Source organism: Acinonyx jubatus, chromosome B3, assembly GCF_027475565.1.
Source record: "Acinonyx jubatus isolate Ajub_Pintada_27869175 chromosome B3, VMU_Ajub_asm_v1.0, whole genome shotgun sequence".
In the NCBI taxonomy this organism is placed as follows: domain Eukaryota; kingdom Metazoa; phylum Chordata; class Mammalia; order Carnivora; family Felidae; genus Acinonyx; species Acinonyx jubatus.
The window spans coordinates 67197138-67222469 of NC_069386.1; the positions used below are offsets into that span (position 1 = coordinate 67197138).

The window sequence follows — 25332 nt, forward strand, 5'->3', positions numbered from 1 at the left end:
CATGTGGTTAAAGCAAAGTTCTGAATGGAAAGCTGTTTCAATACAAAGAAAATCTACTGAGAGCTTTATTAAGAGAAAAAGGGTCAAGCTGACCTCTAGTGGTAAGATTGGGGAATGGCTTCTAAAAAAAATTGTAAAATACCCAGACTACCTATCACACAAACCCATATATCTATGCAATATACCTTTAAATTGTGTATTATATATGTCTGCAACAGATAGGGGTCATACCATGCAAAATATTAGAACAAAGTATGCAGAAGTGTATTGTAGAAACACCTACAGCAGCTTCTAGAGACAGTATAAAAACAAAGGCCACTCATTAATGGCAGTCAGGAAATCTGAGACTTGATAATTCTCTTAGCTGAGATCTAAGATCTGAAGTTCTCAAATTCCATTAACAGCAGATAGTATAAAGATGCTAACACTCACGTAGTCTTTCCCTTCACTAGTTTCTGGGTAACGTTACATACTTATTTTAGGCTGTCTGTTGTGATTTAGTCTTTATGGAATAAATTCTATTTTTCTAACTAGATAGTAAATCCTCTGAGTAAAGAATTTACTTTGTTAGATAAAATAATACAAAGATTGCATGAAGTAGAAAGTCTGGCATACAGTAAATGTTAGCTGCTATTGTTATTATTAAACAATGTTTTATACCTAGCACATCTCTTATATTTGACAGGTGCTCAATTAGTATTAGATTATAAAAAACAGAATTACATGTATGAAATTATATTTTAGGAAGTGCTTATCTTTATAGCAAAAACAATTCTGAAATGCAACATCTTACTTAGGCTCCCCCAAATCTGTGCTGTAACTCTTGGGGTGATTTTATGTATTCTGTAAACATCAATACTTCCATTAAAAGGAGGTCATGGAAATGAGAGCATCATAGTTCTATGGCAACAATATTAAAAGCAATGCTCTTTGGAACATTAGGTATAACATTAATCACATAATGCTTTTATTTTACATAGGTACAGGGTTTGTACTGAAAGAAGTTTATCACCAGAAAATAAACTTCAACAGCCACTGACTTAAACCAAGCATGCTGGTCATCAGAAGGAATATAATAGTTATCATTTATTGGCCGTCTACTGTATGCCAGTGTAGCTCCAGTCCCGTACCTATCACAACACTGGCACAAAGCATACACATCAACCAAGTTACAATATCATCACAACCTCCTTTCAATGAAAAAACTGAAGCTCAGAAAGCTTTAAGTAATTTGTTCAAAACAACACATCACTATGGTAGTGAAGCTACGATTCAAACTCAAGGAAGATTCCACATCTGGGTTTCTATCCAGCTGTCCTGCCTGGAATTATGTTGTATTTCATTGAACACATGGTTATTTGACTTCACTATACAAATTCATTCTTCAGCAGGTTCTGCTCCTAAGGCCCGCCACTCTTAAGGACTGATATTCAATCCAAGGACAGACAGATCAAAGCCAAGGGTCAGACCAGAAACAAGGTCATATCACGAATACTCTCTGGTAAAGACTTTCAAGGTTTAGAACTTGCAGAGGTAGTTCAGTGTGAAGGTTAGGAGGGCCACCCCATAGATTTGGTGTAGTAACCCATCTAATCCTTATATATGAAGACTGGCACACAGTAAATTCTCAATAAACACCAGTTACTCTTATTGTTATTCCTCTGCTGGGACACAGAGCAAGCTAGAATAACTTGGAGTGTGATGGTCAGAATGCACACAGGCATATAGGCGCGCGCGCGCACGCACACACACACACACACACACACACACACACACACGCAATAAATTCACCTTCTGGATTCCAAGACCACATGAAGCTGGACTTGCCAAAGAGGCAACAGGTGCCATTCACCACACATGGGCACATCCTACAAACAGGGGACAGCATAGGTAATAGCCACATCATTCCAGGTACATTAGGGATCAGTAATGTTGGGTTTAAGAAGCTGCATTAGGGAAGATAAGGTTAGAGAACAGCTAAGGAATCCTGATGCAAAAATCCATGAAGTAACTAGCGGGCGGTATGCCTAGAAGTTTTGCCCCAGTATTTTTATTTTATTTTTTATTTTTTAAAATTTACATCCAAATTAGTTAGCATATAGTGAAACAATGATTTCAAGAGTAGATTCCTTAATGCCCCTTACCCATTTAGCCCATCCCCCCTCTCACAACCCCTCCAGTAACCCTGTTTGTTCTCCATATTTATGAGTCTCTTCTGTTTTGTCCCCCTCCCTGTTTTTATATTCTTTTTGTTTCCCTTCCCTTATGTTCATCTGTTGTGTCTTTTAAAGTCCTCATATGAGTGATGTCATATGATTTTTGTCTTTCTCTAATTTCACTTAGCATAATACCTTCCAGTTCCATCCACGTACTTGCAAATGGCAAGATTTCATTCTTTTTGATTGCCAAGTAATACTCCAGTGTGTGTGTGTGTGTGTGTGTGTGTGTGTGTGTGTGTGTGTACACACACACACACACACACACATATATACACACACCACATTTTCTTTATCCACTCGTCCATCGATGGACATTTGGGCTGTTTCCATACTTTGGCTACTGTTGATAGTGCTGCTATAAACATTGGGGTGCATGTGTCCCTTTGAAACAGCACACCTGTATCCCATGGATAAATGCCTAGTAGTGCAATTGCTGGGTCGTAGGGTAGTTCTATTTTTAGTTTTTTGAGGAACCTCCATACTGTTTTCCAGAGTGGCTACACCGGCTTGCATTCCCATGCCCCAATATTTTTTTATTTACTTCATGGTCTTGACAAATTGATTTGAGACTCAGGTTTCAAATCTCTATGATGAATATAGACAATTATCAAGATTATGGTGAGAAATACTAGAGTCTCTTCTTCAAACTGGACTCAGAATAATCTGTGAGCAATGAAATCGGAGGGGGCAATCTTCTACATGCTCTTTTCTTCTGTACTTTGGTGGGAAGAAAGCAGAACAGCTTGTGACTTCTGAAACCAGTGAAATAAGAGGAATCTTCCGATATCTCTTGCCCAACACCACAGAAATGTCCCCATTGTTTATTTTTTTAATCATATGAAGAGCCTGTATATTAAAAGAATAAGGTATGATCTGCAGCAGTCTTTGCCATAGGATGAGGGGAAGAAGGAAAATGAGAATTAAGAAAACCATTATACTAGAGAAAGTGAATCAAAATCAGTTAACAAGTTGACAGTGGAAATGGAGATTTGGAAACCAGACACACCAAGTTAGTAAATCTTTGCCATCAAAGTGACCAGCTGTGAAAACTCAAGACAGGACCTTACTTCTTTGAGTCTCAATTGATTAGAAATTATGTACATGAAGCACTGAGCACAGTGCCTGGCATAGACATAGTAACTCCTACTCCATAACTGATTATAACCATCTTGAATCAAGTCAGAAAGCAAACTAAAACTCTAAAATCAAACAAAATTTCTTCCCATCCCTTCCTAAAATGACCTAGAATATACCAAATTTTTTGCACTAAGAGTTTATCTTTCACTTACTCTTCCAACAATGCTGCCCTATCCCATCAATAGCCCTTTCAAGGAAAGGAGGCAGGAAGAAAGGGGATAAGAGAGGAAGGAAAAAGGAAAAGAAATCTACAAAAAGTCCACAAAGATCTAAGAGCTCCAGGTACTTTTGCTTGGTACTCAAGAGACCATGGAGAAAGAGGATGAGGGCATTCTTACTCAGTCTTTCTTTGCTCCACACCAGGGCCATCAACTCTGATGACTGCAGGGCCAGGCAATCAACATAAACAAATAAAGGAGCCCAGATTTTAGGAGCAGAAGATACCAGCAGAGGAAGGCCCTGGGTTCCCCTGCTCCCAGAAATACAACTAGATAACTATTGAATCATTCCAAATACCCAAGACATCGACCTGAACACTGGCAGAACAAGCTCACAACTAAAGGTAGAGAAGATGCTACATCAAAGAAAGTAGGAAGTGCAGAGATGTGGCTTGGGAGAGAAATGGATCATGGCTGCTGCAGTGAGGAGTGAGCCACAGTCACAGAGGAGGGTGAGAAACAGACTAGCACACAGGGGAGCACACAGAAAAGACCATTCCCCATAGCAACTGTCTTGGAAAGGGAATGGTTCAAATTTCGTTGAGTTCTTGCAACCAGTGAGACTTAAAGACTGGAGCTATAACGGTCAGTGTGCTTGGCTCTAGGAGAGGCCAAAAGTCCTGGGGCTGCTCTTGGAGAAAAGGCAGGCAAACAACCCACAGACATACAGTGTAGAAAAAGTGATCTAAAGAGTGCCTGGGCACACAGTGGGGAGGTTAGGTGCTCGTTCTGGAGCCTGTCCCAGAGAGGCAGCATTCACAGAGAGACCACTCCAGAAAAAGGAACTAGCAGGTGTTATTTCCCTCCCCCATCCCTTAGCATAAGCACAGGGCCACCTGTGGGAACCAGCGCAGCCCCAACAAGCACTACCTAACTTGCTTACACCAAGCCCTGCCCCCTGCACTCTGGTCAAATTGCCCCACGAAGTCAGTCTTGCCTCCGTCTCAGCATGGAGGGTCCCCTCCCCCAGAAGACAGGGCCAGTCCCTGCTCTTATAGTGTCTCCCATTGTGGGAGTTTTGTGGAGCCTCAGTTCTGGCAGCAGTAGCAACAGGTCTCATTTCACAAACATACCAGAGCCCACCTAGTTAAAATACATCACATTCAGGCCAAGGACCAAACATTGCCCGCAAAAGGCAAAGACAGCCTCTGCAGATGACTGGTCTGAAGGATAAAGCAGCCAGGACAAAACAGCTAGGCACACATCAGGGACACTCACAGAAGGGCCTGGCCCTAGGGAATAGGGGACACTAACTACTACACAGCAGGGCACTATAGGACCTCTTCTTCATAAGGCCATTACCCTCAAGAACAGGAGACGCAGATTTTCCCAACACACAGAAACAGGCACAGAGATTTAGACAAAATAAGAAGACAGAGAGATTTATCCTGAATGAAAGAACATGACAAGGCCACGGCCAGAGATGTAAGCAAAACAGCAACATGCCCACTGGAGTATTTAAGGTAATGATCATAAGGATACTCACTGGACTTGAAATAAGAGCTAAAAATTTCCCTAATCTGGGAAAGGAAATAGATATCCAGATCCAGGAGGTACAGAGAATCCCCCAACAAAACCAACAAAAGCAGATCCAGACCAAGACATATTGTAATTAAATTGGCAAAATATAGTGATAAAGAAAACATTTTAAAAAGCAACAAGAAAGAAGAAGACAGTAACATGAAAGGGAAATCCCATAAGGCAAGAAGAGGATTTTACAAGCCAGAAGGAAGTGGCATGATATATTCAAAATGCTGATTGGGAAAAATCTGTAGCCAAAAATACTCTATGGGGCAAGGCTATCATTCAGAATAGAAGGAGAGATAAAGTGTTTCCCAGACAAACAAAAACTACAGGAGTCCATGACCACTAACCAGCTCTATAAGAAATATTAAAGGGGACTCTGAGTGGAAAGCAGAGAGCAAAAGTTACAGTATCAAGGTAGGAAACACAAAAGCAGTAACAACGAACATTTCTATAAAATATCAGTCAAGGAACTCACAAAATAAAAGGATGTAAAATACTAACATATACCTAAAACATGGGGAGGAAAGGACTAAAGAATGGGTTCAAACTTAAATGGTCATCAACTTAATACGGACTTCTATATGCAAAAGAAGTTATAGACAAACCCAAAGATAACCATATATAAAAAAGAAAAAAAAAACACACTGATAAATACGCAAAGAATAAAGAGAAAAGAAATCCAATTATATCACTAAAGAAACTCAGTAAACCATAAAAGAAAGACAAGAAAGGATCAGGGAAAAGCCGCAGAAACAACCACAAAACAAATAATATGAGATACAACATAATATGAAAATAAATATATACCAATAATTACTTTGAATGTAAATGGACTAACTGCTCCAAAGGACATAGGGTGACAGAATGGATAAAAAAAAACAGGACCCCTCTATATACTGCCTACAAGAGACCCATTTTAGACTTTAGAATTGTAGACTGAAAGTGAGGGAATGGAGAAACATCTATTATACAAATGGATGTCAAAAGAAAGCCAGAGTAGCAATACTGATATCGGACAAAATAGACTTTAAAACAAAGACTGTAATAAGAGACAAAGAAAGGCACTACATAATCGTAAGGGAAACTTCAACTGGAAGATATAACAACTGTAAATATTTATGCACCCAACATAGAAGAACCCAAATACATAAAACAGTTAATAACAAACATAAAGGAAATATTTGAGAGTAATACAATAATAGGGGACTTGAACAATCCACCTACATTAGTAGACAGATAATCTAAACAGAAAACCAACAAGAAAACAACAGCTGTGAATGATATACTGGACTAGATGGATTTAACAGATATATTCAGAACATTCCATTCTAAAATAGCAGAATACACATTCTTTTCAAGTACACATGGAACATTCTCCAGAAGAGATCACATCTTAGGCCACAAAAAAAGTTTCAGCGAATTCAAGATCGAAGTCATACCATGCATCTTTTCTGACTAATGCTGTGAAAATAGAAGTCAACCACAAGAAAAAATCTGCGAAGACCACAAATATATGAAGGGTAAATAACAGGCTACAAAACAATGAATGGGTCAACCAGGAAATAAAAGAATAAATTAAAAAGTACACAGAAACAAATGAAAATAAAAACACAATGATCCAAAACCTCTGGGATGCAGCAAAACTCCCCTTCTAAGAGGGAAGTTTATAGCAATACAGTCCTACCTCAAGAAGCAAGAAAAATCTCAAATAAACAACCTAACCTTATACCTAAAGGAGCTGGAAAAACAACAACAGATAAAACCTAAAACCAGCAGAAGGGAGGAAATAATAAAGATTAGCACAGAAATAAATGATACAGAAACTGAAAAAAACAATAGAGCAGATCAATGAAACCAGCAGCCAGTTCTTTGAAATAAGGAATATAAATGATAAATCTCTAGCCAGATCTATCAAGAAAAAGAAAAAAGGGACTCAAAAAAATAAAATCACAAATGAGAGAGGAGAAATAACAACCAACACCAGAGAAATACAAACAATTATGAGAGAATGTGATGGAAAACTATACGCCAACAAATTGGACAACCCAGAAGAAATGGATAAATTCCTAGAAACATATACACTACCAGAATTGAAACAAGAAGAAGTAGAAAATTTGAACAGACCAATTACCAGCAAAGCAAGTGAATAAATAATAATAATAATAATAATAATAATTAATAATACCTCCCAAAAAACAAAAGTTCAGGACAAGATGGCTTCACAGGCAAACTCTACCAAACATTTAAAGCAGAGTTAATTAATACCTATTCTTCTAAAACTATTCCAAAAATAGAAAAGGAAGGAAAGCTTCCAAATTCATCCTATGAGACAGGCATTACCCTGATACCAAAACCACATAAAGACACCACTAAAAAAGAGAACTACAGACCAATATCTCTGGTGAAAACGGATGCAAAAATCCTCAACAAAATACTAGCAAACCAAATCCAACAATACTTTTAAAAAAGCATTCACCAGAATCAGTGGGATTTTTTCCTGGGATACAAGGTGGTTCAATATTTACATATCAGTCAAGGTGATACATCACATCAATAAGAGAAAGGATAAGAATCATATGATCATTTCAATAGATGTAGAAAAAGCATTTAACAAAGTACAACATCCGTTCCTGATTTAAAAAAGAAAAAACCCTCAACAAAGTAGGTTTAGAAGAAACGTTCCTCAACATAATAAAGGTCACATATGAAAACTCCCCAACTAACATCATCCTTAATGGAGAAAAACTGAAATGTTTCCCTTGAAGGTCAGGAGCAAGACAAGGATGTCCACTCTTACTACTTTTATGTAGCATAGTACTGGAAGTCCTAGCCACAGCAATCAGACAACAAGAAGAAAAAATATATATCCAAATCAGTAAAGAAGAAGTAAAACTTTCAACCACTTGCAGATGACATGATACTATATAGTGAAAAACCAAAGATCACCAACAAATTAACAAACTGCCAGAAATGATGAACAAGTTCAGTAAAGTCACAGGATAGAAAAATCAATGTACAAAAATCTGTTGCATTTCTATGGCCAACAATGAAGCAGCAGAAAGAGAAATTAAGAAAACAATTCCATTTACAATTATACCCAAAGTAATAAAATACCTAAGAATAAAACTAACCAAAGAGGTAAAAGATCTGTTCTCTGAAAACTATAAAACACAACTAAAAGAAATTCAAGAGGACACAAAGAAATGGAAAGAATCCCATGCTCACATATTGGAAGAATATAATTAAAATAGCTACAGTACCCAAAGTAATCCATGCATCTAATGTAATACCTATCAAAATACCAAGAGCATTTTTCAGAGAGCATAGAACAGATAATCCTAAAATGTGTACAGAACCACAAAAGATTCCAAATGGCCAATGCAATCTTGGGGGGGAAAAAAAAAGCAAAACTGGAAGCATCACAATTCTGGACTTCAAGTTGTATTACAAAACTGTAGTAATCAAAACATTATGGTGCTGACACAAAAATGGACACCTAGGTCAATAGAACAGAATAGAAAATCCAGAAAAATACTTACAACTATATGGTCAATTAATCTTTGACAAAGCAGGAAAGAATATCCAATGGTAAAGATAGTCTCCTCAACAAATGATACTGGGAAACTGGAGAGCAACATGCAAGAGAAAGAAACTGGACCACTTTCTTACACCATACACAAAAAACAAATTCAAAATGCATTAAAGACCTAAATGTGAGACCTGAAATCATGAAAATCCTGGGAAAGAACACAGTAACTTCTCTGACATCGGCCATAGCAACTTCTTTCTAGAAGAAAGGTATCTCTCCTGAGGCAAGAGAAATAAAAGCAGAAATAAACTATTGGGACTAGGTAAAAATAAAAACATTCTGCAAAACGAAGGAAACAATCACCAAAACTAAAGGCAACCTACAGAAATGAAGATATTTGCAAATTATATATCCAATAAAGGGCTAGTGTCCAAAACATATAAAGAACTTACACAACTCAACACCCAAAAAACAAATAATCCAATTAAAAATGGGCAGAAGACATGAATAGACATTTTTCCAAAGACATACAGATGGGCAACAGACACATGAAAAGATGTTCATCATCACTCACCATCAGGAAAATGAAAATCAAAACTATAATGAGATAGTACTTTACACTTGCCAGAATGGCTAAAATCAACAACACAAGAAACACTAGGTATTGGTAAGGATGTGGAGAAAAGAGAACTCTCTTGCACCATTGGTGGGAATGCAAACTGGTGCAGCTACTCTGGAGAACAGTATGGAGGTTCCTCAAAAAGTCAAAAGTAGAACTACCCTACAATCTGGCAATCACACTACTGGGTAATTACCTAAAGAGTACAAAAACACTAATCCCGGGGTGCCTGGGTGGCTCAGTCAGTTAAGCGTCCGACTTCAGCTCAGGTCACGATCTCGCGGTTCGTGAGTTCGAGCCCCGCATCGGGCTCTGGGCTGATGGCTCAGAGCCTGGAGCCTGCTTCCGATTCTGTGTCTCCCTCTCTCTCTGCCCCTCCCCCATTCATGCTCTGTCTCTCTCTGTCCCAAAAATAAATAAATGTTAAAAAAAAAAAAACTCTAATCCCAAGGAATACATGTACCACTATGTTTATAGCAGCATTATCGACAATAGCCAAACTAGTCTCTATCGATTGATGAATAGATAAAGAAGATGTGGTGTATATTTACACAATGGAATAATATTCAGCCACAAAAAAAGCATAAGATCTTGCCATTTGTAATGACATTGTTGGAGCTACAGAGTATTATGCCAAGTGAAATAAGTCAGTTAGAGAAAGACAAATACCACATGATTTACTTATATGTGGAATTTAAGAGACACAACAAACAAGCAAAGGCAAATGGAGGAGGAAGGGGAGGAGGAGAAGGAGGAAAGAGAGAGAGGGAGAGAAATCAAGAAACAGATCCTTATTTACAGAGAACTGATGGTTACCAGAGGAGGAGGGTGGGGGGAATGGGTTACATAGCCGATGAGGATTAAGGAGTACACTTGTGATGAGCGCAAGGTGATGTATGGAATTGTTGGATCACTATATTGTACACCTGAAACTAATAAAACACTGTGTGTGTGTATGTGTGTGTATATATTTATATTTATGTTTATGTTTATGTTTATGTTTATATTTGTATTTGTATTTATATTTATATTTATATTTTTATTTATATAAAGTATCCAAAGAAAGAAAAACTGTCTTGGCCCCCATGAGTGACTCATGTTCATCATTTAAGAATCCAAAGGGATGACTGGAGTTGATGGTACACGAAGGAGGTGTGCAAAACCAGCATCAGTCTCAATGGTACAAATGAGTAATGCACACATTCTTCATTCTGCACCCACTGTCCCTCTATCAGTGAGCATGACTTGATGGAATAACTGAATTATGTCAGGCAATACAGCATCCTGAAGCCTGAGACAAAGGGCTCCTGGGCCGCTAAGTCGGCCAGGGAATTAATTGCTTTGTGTTGTCCATCAAAACTAAACTCCAAATATACCTGTGGGCTTCCAGGCAGCCAAAGGCCCGGGAAGCATCTTAACACCGGTAAACCAGCAGATCTACTAAACGCCTAACAGTGTATTATATACCCACAATGAAACAGTGAATTAAAATATTTCTCAACATTTTAAATTCTGTCTTCTTTTTTGACATCTCAGTAATGAATTATACTAATATCAGCACTTAGGGGAATACCACGAGGGCTCAATAAAATCATCGTATTTCATAACTGTGAAGCTTTTGTTTATCCCTCTACAAATCACTCCCTTCCCCTCACAGTATTCTCCAGGAACTAACACACTTAAATGTATCATGTTGATAACAAAGAACGTAACAAATGGAAAAGGCACAGGATTTATGTATCTTTATAAGTTTAGCTGTATCAGCTCAAGTGTAGTTTGTAATCAACTTTGTGTCAACAGCATGTGTAAACTATTAGGAATGGGCCTGTGGGTGGGTTGGAGACAGAAAAGGAAGTCTACAAGTTTTGTTTAATGGAGGCCAACATACCATTTGGTTCTCTTGGGGACAACAAGGTACAATGTAAGTTAATGTCTCATTTGGCATCTGTCCCTGGATCATTTCACAGCGGGAGTGACCATATTAGAAATGTGACTGCATTGCACAATGAACAGGGCCTGCCAGAGGCCATCGCTCAGTCAAGCTTCCCCTCAGTTATGGACTATGCATGTGATGAATGGGATAAATGAGAAGTGTTCCCGTAAAGAAAAGGTCAATGTTGGCTAGTTCTTTCTTCTATCCTACAACGCAAAGAACATTAGTTAAAAAGAGATAAAACAACCTGTCATTTCCATGGCACCTACTTCCAAATTGCTTAAGTGATGATCACAAACAACATTCTTAAATTATCCCAAGCTCCCGAAAAGCCAGACAGAGGGCATGCATTTTCCCCCTCCCTGCAGCGCCCCCACACATCCCCTTCCAACTTTCAAAATTGAAGAGGCAGAGAGCCAAGGAAGCCATGGCCATGCCACGTTCCCACTTCACTCCTGTCATAAAGAAGAGCTGGCCCTCCTATAGACGGCTCATTTACCATTCTAGAAGCTGCATCCCTCACAGAGTCATGCATCTGAAAAAGCACTAGAACCCAGCATGCAGCCTATTACTGAAACATGAACACACTGCTCCACAGAGGCAAGCATGTTAGAAAGGGGGACCTCCAAAAGAAACGAAAAGAAATAAAGGATGTGTGTGTCAATAATAGGGATTTAGAGATTGTGAATTGGAGAACCCCAAGGCTGAATGGACAATATGATGGATAAACTGAATTTTTTTTTTTTTAAGTATGGTGGGGTCAATAATAAAATCCAAAGACACTATCAGAGATTATATGGCCTGGTCTCTCATTTTAGAAATTAGGAAAATGGGCTGAAAGCATTGCCAGAAGTTGACAATGTTCATCACCCAGACCTAAGACCACAAATCCAGACCTTCTGATTCTGGATCCAATGTTCTTTCCATTAATGCTGCACTGAATAGTATAAAGGGTAACAGCTTCCAAGCCAGACAGTTGTAGGTGGATTCAAATTCAAGTTGCCCTACTTACTAGTCTAGGACTTCTGACAAGTCACAGTCTCTGGGAGCCTGTTTTTATCTGTAAAATGGTGACAAATCTATTACTTAGCTTATATTTCTACATTAATTCTTCATACCACTAATGTTAAATGCCAAAAACAAAGGTTGGCACATGGTACCTAAATTTAATCAAATCCCTACTATGATTTTTCAGTCATAGGTCATTATAGAAGAAATGTTTGTAGGGGCACCTGGATGGCTCAGTCGGTTAAGCGTCAGACTTCAGCACTTCAGCTCAGGTCATGATCTCACAGTCTGTGGGTTCGGGCCCCGCATTGTGCTCTGTGCTGACAGCTCAGAGCCTGGAGCCTGCTTCGGATTCTGTGTCTCCCTCTCTCTCTCTGTCCCTTCCCGACTCACACTCTGTCTCTGTCTCTCAAAAATGAATAAATGTGAAAAAAATTTTTTTTTTCAAAAAAGAAGAACTGTTTGAGCATCATGTATGTGCCAAACACTTTGCTAGGTACTTTCAAAAACAGAGAGGGAAAAAAAATCATTGCTCTCTCCAAGATGCCTACAATCAGCAAATTAACAAACAGGACTTTGATGTATAAAAAGGGTAATAAAACCATTCAAAGAATTTAACTTGAACTTAAAGAAGTGGATTATACATTGAGATAAGATAACATGAGTCAACATAGAACAATATTCAAAAAAATCTTGATCCTAGGAATCTCAAAGAATTCTTTATTTGTACCATGGGAGAATTAGTTTTATCATGTGCCTTTCTTAAAACAGCAGATTGGAGCTAGATTTCTACCCAATAGTCATGAACTTATGCAATGGCTACTCCAGGCAAAAATTTCTCAGGTAAGTGAGAACCTATGAAGGTAAGTGCTGTTTTTTCAAAAATGAAGGAACACAGAACTATCCAAAAATGAAAAATGAACCGGATGATGCTGAGAGTCATGAAGTGATCATAAGCTCTCAAAGTAGAGTTTGCTAAATGGTGGGCACACTTGGACCAAATTGAAGAATTTGCTATGGTTACATTATAAATGACACAGAATAGCAAAGTCAGAAAAAAATGTTTGATTCTGCCACTACTCTCCTACTGGAGCTCTGTGTCAGCTAAGCGCTCTCAGTTTCCGTGGAAGGTGTGTAAAACTTAGGTGCCGGGAATGGATTTTATTCAAATAATCTGTAAGTCTTTGCTGTTGAATGTAAGGGGTATGTGCACGTAGTCCCTACACATTTTGACAAGCCAGTTCTAGGACTAAGCCCTGAGCCCTTTCTGCAGTGCAGCATTCCACTGCAGAGTGTGATGAGATTACAGACTCCAGACTCCCTCACTCTTACTAGCCTTGGGACTCTAGACTAGAAAGGTCAACCTCTAGTCAAGTTATTTTAGGTGATAAGGTTTCCATTTTGTGGGTGGGAAAACTGAATAATTAAGTGACTTCTCTACAAATCTATTCTCAAAAAAAAACAAAAAAACAAAAAACCAGACAGCTGATTTTAGGTTCTCTGTTTATCAAATCATGCCATTTCTTTAAAGCCTGTGAAAAACTGGGGCGCCTGGGTGGCTCAGTCGGTTGAGCGTCCGACTTCAGCTCAGGCCACTATCTCGCCGTCCATGAGTTCGAGCCCCGTGTCAGGCTCTGGGCTGATGGCTCAGAGCCTGGAGCCTGCTTCCGATTCTGTGTCTCCCTCTCTCTCTGCCCCTACCCTGTTCATGCTCTGTCAATCTCTGTCTCAAAAAAAATAAATAAATGTTAAAAAAAAATTTAATAAAGTCTGTGAAAAACTAAAAAATCTGAAGGTGATACACATCAATTCTTGTAGGGAGTGACACAATGAATCACTTTTCCTGTATATGTTAAGCATGAAATCCTTCTTATTCTAGAAAGGCATGCTGAAGAAGTCCTGACTTCTCCATGACCTGTAAATGGAGAAAGGAAACCTAACGGACAATGAGGGCTGTGGATGGAAATGACATAAAAGGAAATGAACATCAAAGTAACAGCTCGGTCACCCACTATCTTCTACTAGTCCTATGACAACAGGTGTGACTATTTCTTTGTGGAACAAATCAAGTAGAGATGGTGTTCGGTGAACACACACAAGCACAGCCAGGCTGGGTTATGGTCTCTTTTATCAACCGCATCTGTTCTATTTGGTGTTGCTGCCAATCTAGTGATTTCAGCTCCCAGAGAATGGGGGGGTTAATTAAAGTGATGAGGGGACAGGCAGATGAAATGGCCCAGAGTGGGGACAGTGGCAAACTGGAGAACATGTATCACAGTTGAAGTAGGCACCTGCTTATTCAACTGCAGCCTGTTTAAGTCATGCAAGAAAAAAAGTAAGCTGCTGCTGCCAGATTTTCTAGCTTTTTAAGAAACAGCTGGAAACCCCTCCATATCTTAAAATGTGCATTCCTAATTCAATCTTTAAAATGCTGTGTTTGCCCCCAAACACTTCTCTAGGTCAGATCAGGGATAAGAGTTGTCAGTCTCCTATTGAAGGTTGTCAGTCTATGATGGATGGAATAGTTCCAAACCACAGGCAAGTGTATAGATCAGGGACACTGCCCCTGCCCCGCCCCCCCCCCAGGGCAGTAGTGTGCCATGGCCACAGGGTTTCAGCAATTTTGTATGAATCACAAATACTGGACAAAAGAATTTAAGTTTACTGATACCAAGCAAAGAACAGATAGTCCTTGCACGGATAAAGAAAACTTACGGCATAATTAGGAACATTTTTTAAACTTTACTGTTGTCGATCATATCCTGATTTAACCTTTATTTTAACTGGAAAACATGATCCCAATATACTTTACCCCTTCCATTTACTCTTCTCTTTTGCTTGTCCAACTATTTATTTATTTTTTTTAATTTATTTATTTTGACAGAGAGAGACAGAGACAGCATGAGTGGGGGAGAGGGAGAGGGGGGGAGAGAAAGAGAGAGAGAGAGAGAGAGAGAATTTCCATGCTGCTAGCACAGAGCCCAATGTGGGGCTTGAACCCAGGAAGCTGTGAGATCATGACCTGAACCAAAACCAAGAGTTGGATGCTGAGCAGATTGAGCCACTCAGGCATCCCTCCAAACTTGTCTTAGTTTGAGATGTAAATCATAGGACTTTTGTGGAAATAACACAAGATAATACATGTAATGTACTTAGAACAATGCCTAGCACAAAGTAGGAACTCAAAAACAGTAAGAGCCTGCTGTTACTGTAAATATTATTTAGCTATCAAAGCCCTACAACCTGGGGACGCCAGTGTTAACTTAAAACTGAGCTGTTTCACGAAACTTCTGCTCATAGAGTCACTTCTGTGCCTACCCTCTTTAGCAATCTGTTTCTTAAATTAATCCCCATTTCACTTCTTCTGAGACAGCTGAGAATCTTTTGCATCAGAACAAAGAAGAAGAAAGAGAGGTCTCTGTAGAGCACTTTGCAACAAAGGAGCTAAGGGCCTCCATTTCCCCCTAGGAGACAGAGGTACTTTTCCATTTTTTTGTTTGTTTCTTTCTTTCTTCGTGAAATGGATTCATTTCCTCTTCCAAACTACTTAAAACGAGCTGACTTTATACACCATCTGACCTATTTAATAATGTTTTTTTGCTGTTTGCAATGGCTTTACATATAATCCAACACACAGCCTCAGTTATTTTAAAAAGCACATTATCACTTATTGGAAAGAAGAATATTTGATCCACAAATTCATTAAATTAGCAAGTAATGAGCACTGAATAAACACCAAGTTTTATTTAAATTTTGCTATTGTTCTCTAAGGTACGGGTCAACCCAGCCATCAGTAAACTAGAATCAGTGCCTGATTCAATATTTAGTTATTTGATTAAAACTCTACCACTTCCTGCTATAGGCACCGCAAGCATAAGGAAATGACAATTACATAGTGGGAGGAAGTAAATCCCTCAGTCTTTCTGGGCTCCACAAAGTAGGATCAAGTCAGCACTTTCCAAGCCCTCCTTGGGGATAGAAAATGGATGACTCAACACACCCTGTCTCCTACTAGGGTCACTTCCCTAAGTGCCTTGATCTGCATGACATCGTATTGCAGGGATGTCCTGAGATGGACGGATACAAATACATGAATGGGAGTAAGCCAAACAAGAGTCTTGAGTGTGCCTAGGAAAAAATAGGTTTTTAAAGACCTCTTATGAACAGTAAAAGTCCAAATACTCTACCTTGTTTCTTGTTTTACAAATACAACCAATATTTTCTCCAAGTATAACATTTTTCCCAATCAAACGCACTTGTGGCATTTCTTAAAAATGGGAACTCAATTATATTAAAAATGGAGTTCAAGTCTTCCCTCCCCAGGATAAACGCAGTGCCCACTGTCAGGTGCCAGCTGCAGATGCTGTCTAGGTAAATAAGGCAACAAAAAGGGGAATATTTACTTCAGTACACAAGAAAACTAAGTATCAGTCTCACATAACCAGTTCAGTAGAATCAAAGAGATATACCTGTAGGTTTTCAATTTCTTCTTTGTGTTCCCTCTTCAAGTGTAAAATAGCAGCTTGGTATTCTGTAAGATCACAAAAGAAGCCAATTACAAAGAAGCACACAATTATGCACAAAATTCAAGTGAGCATCTCCAAGACTCCAGAGTCCCTCCTGCAAGTAAACTGAGTAAATAAATGCCACAGTTTGACATTAACCTGACGAGAGATGTTGAAAATTGGGGCAAGATAAGACAAGTAGCTCAGGAGAGAAAGGAAATTTCCTTCCATGTGGCAAACCTTGAATTACGAGAAGCCCCAAATGAAGCAGATAGGATAGGGTTAAAAAAAAAAAAAAAAAAGCATGAGGCGTGTTCCAGATAAAGACTGGATTAGGTGTTTGTCTTTAAGGAGGAGTTGGAAGCTAAGGCAGTACAGAGAACAAATACAGACGTGTTAAGAGCAGACACACAGGAAATAAAACTTTCTATGTGAGATCAGAGAACTCTATTTTTAACTGTTTAAAAAAAAAATCTCCATTTCAATGCTAGGCTAAGCAAGCACCCAGGGCTGATTTTAATCTTTAGATCACTTTGGAAAGTCATGACCATTTGTCATTTGGATGAGAAAATCTAGGGTGAGTTGAGGTTGAAAGGAAGACAAAAATAAATTTCTGGTCCAATTTTAGCCTGAGTCTAATAATGTTTATTCCAACAAGAAATCCCAAGTGTACACAGAACTCCAGCCAACGACTAAAACTACCATCCCGTTGGCTAAACATGAAGCAGCTCGGACAGCTTTATTTCCAGGAGAATGACTACGAATGTGGGGTCACAGAGTTATACAGACTGTAGAGGACCACAAAGCAAATGCTATGAGGAAATATTTTCATGGGATAAGTTGTTTTCTTAACAATGTCTTTGGAGTTGTGAGTGTAAGTACTAGAGAAGCAGCCAGAAGTCATTAAAAATATATGAGAAAAAAAAAACAGTGGACTTTTCTTTTCTTCAAGTGGATTTCAGAAATCAGGCATGAAAACTTGGGTGTGAATTCAAAAATGGATGAGAGAAATCTCTGGTAAAGCCACAACAGGAGAGGAGTGTTGCTGTTACTATAAATGGCCACCCCAATGCTCTTATGGGATATGTGTTACACTGAGCTGTGACTCCATCAGCAAGTTCTGGGAATTTTACATCAAAGCCATCCCTTGAATCAAACCACTTTGCGCCATCCCCACACTCACCAGCTACCAGTATCCACCACAATCTTTCCCCTGGACCTCTGCAATACCCTAAAAAAGGTTGCCTGCTCTCACTACCACCACCTTACCCCATTCTCCTCACAGCAGCCTGAATGATCTAGTAAAGGCATGAACCAGACCATGTCTCATCGCAGGCTTTCCAATGGGTTTAGAGTGAAATTCCAACTCCTTACTGTAGCCCATAATGCCCTTCATGAGCTGGCTTCTATATACCTCCCCCTGTCTTTGCCAGGCACCCTGGCTTTCTTGCTATTCCTTGAACTTGTCCAGTTTTCTTCTACCTCAAAATCTTTACTAATATTGGGGACAGTATAATAACATATAAACCATGTAACCAATATAAAAACCATAATAATGGATTCCATTTATTGAGAGCTCACTATGTATCAGGCATTATATAAGAACTTCATACATATTGACTCATTTTTTTCTCCCCCCAATAACCTTATGATGTAGGTATGTTATCCCCATAAATGATGAAGAAATTGATGCACAGAGAAGTTAAGCAGCTTTCTTGTTCAAGAAAGATGAGTAAGCTGCAGAGCTAAAAAACATACATAATTCAAGGATGAATGGATAAACAAATTATGGTTTATCTATAGAGTGGAATACTACTCAGCAGTAATAAGGAATTACTATTGATATATACATCGACATAAATCAATCTCAAAGACACTGTACAGAGTGACAAAGCCCCAGAAGGCTTATTATTGTTTAATTCCATTTATATGACATTCTGGAAAAGACAAAGCTATAAGGCATAAAAACAGATCACAGCAGCAGTGGCCACAGGGTAGAGATGGGGGTGGGGGGTGGCATTTGACTACAAAGGGGCAGCACACAAAGGAATTCTGGGGGTGATTTAACTTTTCTCTATCCTGACTATCATGGTGGCTACATGAATCTGTGCATAAGTTAAAACTCATGGAACTATGCACCAAAAAAAAAAGTTAATTCTATGTTAATTAAAAAAAATCTGTATCAAATATTTTACTTTTAAATGTTTTCCCTAGGAGATTCAGCATAACACAAGAACACCTATTACTACTATTGTTTTTTTTTTTTTTAAGTTTATTTATTTATTTAAAAAAATTTTTTTTTCAACGTTTATTTATTTTTGGGACAGAGAGAGACAGAGCATGAACAGGGGAGGGGCAGAGAGAGAGGGAGACACAGAATCGGAAACAGGCTCCAGGCTCCGAGCCATCAGCCCAGAGCCTGACACGGGGCTCGAACTCCCGGACCGCGAGATCGTGACCTGGCTGAAGTCGGACGCTCAACCGACTGCGCCACCCAGGCGCCCCTGTTTATTTATTTTTGAGAGCAAGAGACAGGCAGAGACAGAGGGAGACAGAGAATCTCATGCAGGTTCTGTGCTGCCAGGTTTGAATTCATGAACTGTGAGATCATGACCTGAGCTAAAATCAAGAATTGGATGCTTAACTGAGCCACACAGGTGCCTCTGTTACTATTATTTCTACTCATTATTTTCCTAAGGGTATTAGCAGATTCAGGACAAGAAAAAAGAAAATATGCATACACACACGCATGCGCATGCACACACATATTTATATATAAAAAGGAAAAAATAAAACTATTATTTACTATGATCATGTATTTAGAAAAATCTGAATGATTGCCTGCAGATAACATATTGGAATTAATATAGGAGTTTAGTAAAGTTGCTGGATATAAAATCAGTATACAAAAATCCTGATACCATCAACAGTTTCAAAAAGAAAACATTCACAGTACCCCTAAAACTACCAAGTACTTAGAAAAACCTAATATGCAAGGCCTCATGAGAAAATAGAAACACCATGTTGAAATGTATTACCAAGAAATACAGAGTGAGCAAGCCATGTTTTTGATAAGACTCAATATTGTCAAGATGTTGATTCAGTACAATCCTGTTAAACATTTCTAGGGGTTTTGGGTTTTTAACTTAAGGGGTTCATTCTAAAACTTATATTGAAACACAGATGTGCAAAAAGGCAGTAAGAGCCAAGAAACTGGAAAATATAAAGACAGCTTGCCTTACAATCTAATAGGAAATGTTTTAAATTATCACAACATAATTAAAGTAGAATAAAGGGCCCAAAAAGACACCATGAATTCATGGTCACTTGATAGGACAGAAATATCATGGAAGATCTTTGTTTACACTAAGAGTTTTTTTTTTTTTTTTAAATAATTATTGGTTGGGAAACATGGATAGACATATGGAAAACCAAAAACTGGATCCCAACTTTATACTAGGTAATAACCTATTTTAAGTTGATTAAAAGCTAAATTGTACAAAGAAAAATTACAAATGTTTAATGAGACAATATAGCGTAATAGTTTTATAATTAGGTTAGGAAAAATGTTAAGATTCAAAAAGCATTAAATATAAAGGAAAGAAAACTGGTAAGATGGCCTACATTAAAATTGAGAACTTCTTTTCATCAAAATACAGCAAAAAGGGAGGGAAAAGACCCTTGAAACAAATAATCAAAGATATAGTGTGTGGGGAGCGTGCGGGTGTGTGGGTGCGGGTGTGTGTATCCTACACAACTATAGAAAATGAAAACTGGGCAAAAAATGTCAATAGGCACTCTATAAAGACAACACACAAGTAACTATATATTAAAAAGGGCTCGTTTTCATTAGTAATCAGGAATAGTCAAAGTCTGACAAAACTGAGTGTTGGTGGAGGTGAGGAGCAACGGAATGTTCACACAATTTGAAGGAGTGCACACTGGTACGATCGTTACAAAAAATAGTTGGCATTTTCTAATAAAATTGAAGCTACTCATACCTTCCTACCCAACAATCCTTACCCTGGCTACGCATAAATGAAAAAAACTTTAAAAGGAAAACAAATAATAGTAACACAAGTCAGGATAATGGTGGGATCCCGGAAAAGAGGAACTGAGTGGGGGTATGATTGAGCAAGGTGGCATCACGTGAGTGTTCAATGAAAAATTATTCTTTAACCTCTATGTTTTTTGTATCATTTTTTTATGTACACCTAACATTACAATGTAAGAAAAAAAGAGTAATAATAATAATAATAATAACAATAAAATCAATCCCAAGCCTCTACAAAGCACGCAAAGGAATTTTAGCTAAACCAACCTTCTTGCAAAACCGATGCCCCTTGGAAATAACATCTACATTCTAAATGGAAACTACACAGAATATATTTTGAAATGATTCATTTTGTGTAAATTGTACCTGTAAGGGTGTGACAGATATAGTTGTGACTAATTTACAGATGGATGAAGGAGACCATTGCAAAGCTAACACCCAGTAAATCATGATTCATCTCTTCTTTAAATATTTTTGCCAATGGTCCCAGTGTTACAAATGGCAAAAGAACACCTCCCCATCACTGACCAGGATGATAAAATAGGATCTCTGGGCGAGATATAGAAGGAAGAAGTACACATCTTCACTGGTGGAAGGCTTGAGTCAAGGGTTCACAAGAGAATGCTAAGAGAATATAAAGGTTACAGAACAATGAGTCTAAGCTAGGTTGGTGGTTTTCAAATATGTCTTGTTAGTGGCAGACCCCTCCCTCCACATTTCTTGAGTTTACAAATACAAGAGTAGAGCTCCCGTCTCTTGCAGGTAAGGATGGTGGGGCAGAGGTCTCAAATCAAGACTTAAGGATGTTTTTGTTAAAAAGAGAATTTCACCTTTATTCTATAGCTCTGGGAATAGTGTGTGAAAAGGAGAAATTAAGATTTTGAGTATCAGGGCTTGAAAAAAGCAGACCACTTTGAAGCTACATTAGCCCCAAAGGAAATTAACAAAAATTCAATTAATCTAGCCTAAAAAAAGAAGCTCTTGAGTAATACATGTAATGCATTCTTTTAAAAAAATTATTTATTTTAAGAAAATAATACATTATATGAAAAGACAGAAATAGGCAAAAGGATCCTAACTGGCAGGACTCAACATTTGGGGAAAAATATGTAAGAATTTCCCTCCACAGGGGAGCCTGGGTGGCTTAGTTGGTTTAGCTCAGGTCATGATATCACGGTTCGTGATTTCGAGCCCCACATTGGGCTCTGTGCTGACAGCTCAGAGCCCAGAACCTGTTTTGGATTCTGTGTCTCCCCCTCTCTTTGCCCCTCCCCTACTTATATGCGCGCGCGCGCGCTCTCTCTCTCTCTCTCTCTCTCTTGCTCGCTCACTCTCTCTCTCTCAAAAATAAAATAAACATTAAAAAATTTCCTTCCATAAAAATAAATACTTTCTAGTCTAGATCCATACTTAATTAGTATGGATCCCTTTTGCAGCACAAACCTTCTTTTTTTTTTTTTTTTAATCAGCTCACAACAAAACAGCCTTTCTGCCAGGTATCATTAGAATGCTGCGCCTTCCATTTGACCAATAACAGAACTAAAGATGATCTCGCTAACAGGGGGAGGCATTAGTGACCAGCGCTACAGTTCATACTGATGAGTTTCTTTCTCTTAATTATATATGGATACAGGTAACAGAATGCTATTTCTTAGGAACTGTTCTAAGCACTCTACACAGGTTAATGTATTTCACCTTCATATCACACTTACAAGGCAGATTCTGTCCTATCAAGACCCGTTTTGCAGAAACTGAGGTACAAAGGTTGACCTTTTCCCAAAATGCACGCTAGTTAAGTGCCAACAAGTTCATTCAGTCCCAAAGAGCCTGTGACATTTACCCTGCACAGTTTGTTGTTTGTTTACTGCTGTTGTTTTAATGGTTGGGTAAGCTTCAAGAGTAACCAAAACTCAAAGTTCTTAGGTAATTAAATTAAAGGTTGCTGGCTTCATCTGATCAGAAGAATCACTAGTAAACTCGGTAAATCTTTAAAAGGGGCCTGAGATATTATTAATCCCAGGCAGGTTTGAAAAGCCTAGGGTTAACATGAACAGTGTGAGTTACAATGGCTAGTCCCCTCAAGTGATGTGATTATGATTCATCTATTTTCTCTATGGGGACTTCCAGAACTGCAGTTGTCAGTTTATGATTATATCTGGTTTTCATTTATATTCTGTCATGCGTATCCAAGGCCCTTCCGACCTACACACACACACACACACACACACACACACACACACACACGCACCCTGGAAGAACTGGGTTATGGACAGAGTTGGGGAATTAGAGAATTCCTGATCTCCCTCATGGGTGAGAACCATGACTCTCTTCCTATTCACAGATTCTAATTTACACTGCCTTTGCCTTTCAGTGGCTTTACCCACTGAGTCACATTGCTACACACAAGTTTAAGCACACACCTTCAATCTTAAAGGCAAAGGATTCTTCCTCAGAATTATACTTGGAGAATATTTAGTCAGTGCTTTCAAAGCTTTACATGCATACCAGTGAGGTCATTTCTTTTGGTAATAGACAGCTAGACTTTAACAATTGAATATTTTAACATATGTTAGGAAAAAAAATCAATCTAGCACATAAAACCCATGATTTCATGAATATTACCAATAGAAGATTAGGTTGATCAAAATTTAGTCCCTGGAACTAAACATCACCTGGAATTTCTTAGAAACGTTAATTCTCAGGACCACCCCAGACTCAGTAAGAAATGCAGAGGATGTTTTAACAAGGCTCCTCAGTGATTGGGATGCATTCTAAAGTTTGAGAACTACTGCTTTTGAAGATAAAGCTACTTTTACTCACGCTAAAAACCCCACACAACACAAAAAAGTTTAAATTTTTAAAATAGTAAGAAGGGTATAAATGTACGCTCCAAATCATGGAGCCGGTACATCAAGGATGTCATTTGGGAAAACATAGTAATTACTGACCGATGAATACACATTCAAAGTTATCCACAAACAAATGGGGAAACTCTGTCCAACCATCTCTAACTGGTGCTGGTCATAGATGGCAAAAGCACAGACCACTTACTTGAATATTTAAGAATAGAATCAAATTTGAGCTCTCATATTTAATGTGCTTATGAGGGCAAAGTGTACTGCCTCGTCTTGGTACACAGTAGGTCCTCTAGATTTGTTTCCTCTCCAGGTACCTATAAACCATTTAGTAATTATGCAGTTGGGGAAAGGGATAGCTGCCTTGGTATCCATAAAAAACAACTGAGGAAGATTCAAAATCAGTGAAGTCCAGAGCAAAAGTTGGGTATAATCAAAGTCAACAGCTGCCAGCAGGTACATCACCTGAAATGTCAACACAACACTTCTTCATCAGTGGGCTTTCAACAATCACAGCGTAAGTATATAATAAGGAGCCCAACTATATTTTTTGATGTTGGACTGCTGATACTAACTCTCCCTATTCCCCTCTTCCCCACATTTGGACAGTCTAAATACAAACTCTTTGACACTAAGTAAATTAGAACCACACAAACCACTGCCCACAAGTGGGGATCCTCAGCCCAACCCTATCCCCTTAAACACTGTGAAACCCCAAGCCAGTCTCCTTCTTTTCCTCTCTCAAGGCATTTTCCAGCCAACTTCAGAGGCCTGCCTTGCTCTCCCCCAGAAGTCTCATTATTTTAGTCAATAAAGTTTTTCATGCCCTCTTTTGTGCATGGTGTATGTATGTGTAGAATCATCCGTCTCGAATGGATCTGAATCAAATTTTGGATAGACATCCATCCTACTTCTTCAAAAAGGATGAGGCCATGTAGAAATTATCTGAATAATCAATGAATCTGGCTATTATATTGTCCTATATATGTATAAAAAGGAGAGGACTAGTTTCCATTATCAGAAAAATACATGATTGGACAATAGCTGGGAGAAATCTCATGAGTTTGGGAATTGTAACTTTCAATAGCTCTCCTTGATTAAGAGCATTTAGGATTTTCTCCAGCAAATACATAAAAATGGCAGGATGAAAAGATGGGAAAAATAACCCAACTCTCCAAGCCCATCAGTTTCTCACTAAGCCTGGTAGCTTAGTTCGTGCACTTCAGTATCTCCACAAGCCAGGCACTGAACTACGCAGTGGGTACAAGAAAATGAACAGTGCACATCAAGGTGCACCTCTTTGAAATGTCTTAGAAGCTTGCTTTCCACTTACACTTAAGTATTAACACAGTGAGCTTTTGTTCTTTTAAAGGATTGATTTCATTCATTTATTTTACATGTAGGCGTCAAAGGTTGGAACACCACTCAGCAAATATTCATCCACTTGCACCTCCATTTTCTGCTCAGGCTCAGTTGAACCACACATGATCTTTACATCTATACGAATAAATTACTAGAGTTGTTACTAAAAACTACTAGAGTTTAGCATGATTTGTTATACAGCATTATGGCAGTAATAGCTGATAAACATGTTAATTTTCCAGCCAAATTTACTATGTGGAGACTCATACTGTTGTAGAGACTGGGGTGGAGTCTCACTAACCAATTGAGACAGAAAGGGGGTTAGGGAAGAGGAAAATGAGGTAGGGGGCAATCAAGGTATGTATA

The 25332-nt window shown here is 38.5% G+C and overlaps 1 protein-coding gene across 5 annotated transcripts in view; it reads right to left on the minus strand.

Moving 5' to 3' along the window:
- FMN1 (formin 1) overlaps positions 1-25332 on the minus strand; it is a 428640-nt gene that overhangs the window by 230191 nt on the left and 173117 nt on the right. For all 5 annotated transcript variants that reach the window (XM_053224212.1, XM_053224213.1, XM_027066879.2 and 2 more), the window contains one exon: positions 16660-16721. In XM_053224212.1, the coding sequence (XP_053080187.1) occupies positions 16660-16721 (62 nt within the window). The remainder of the gene's footprint in view (positions 1-16659; positions 16722-25332) is intronic.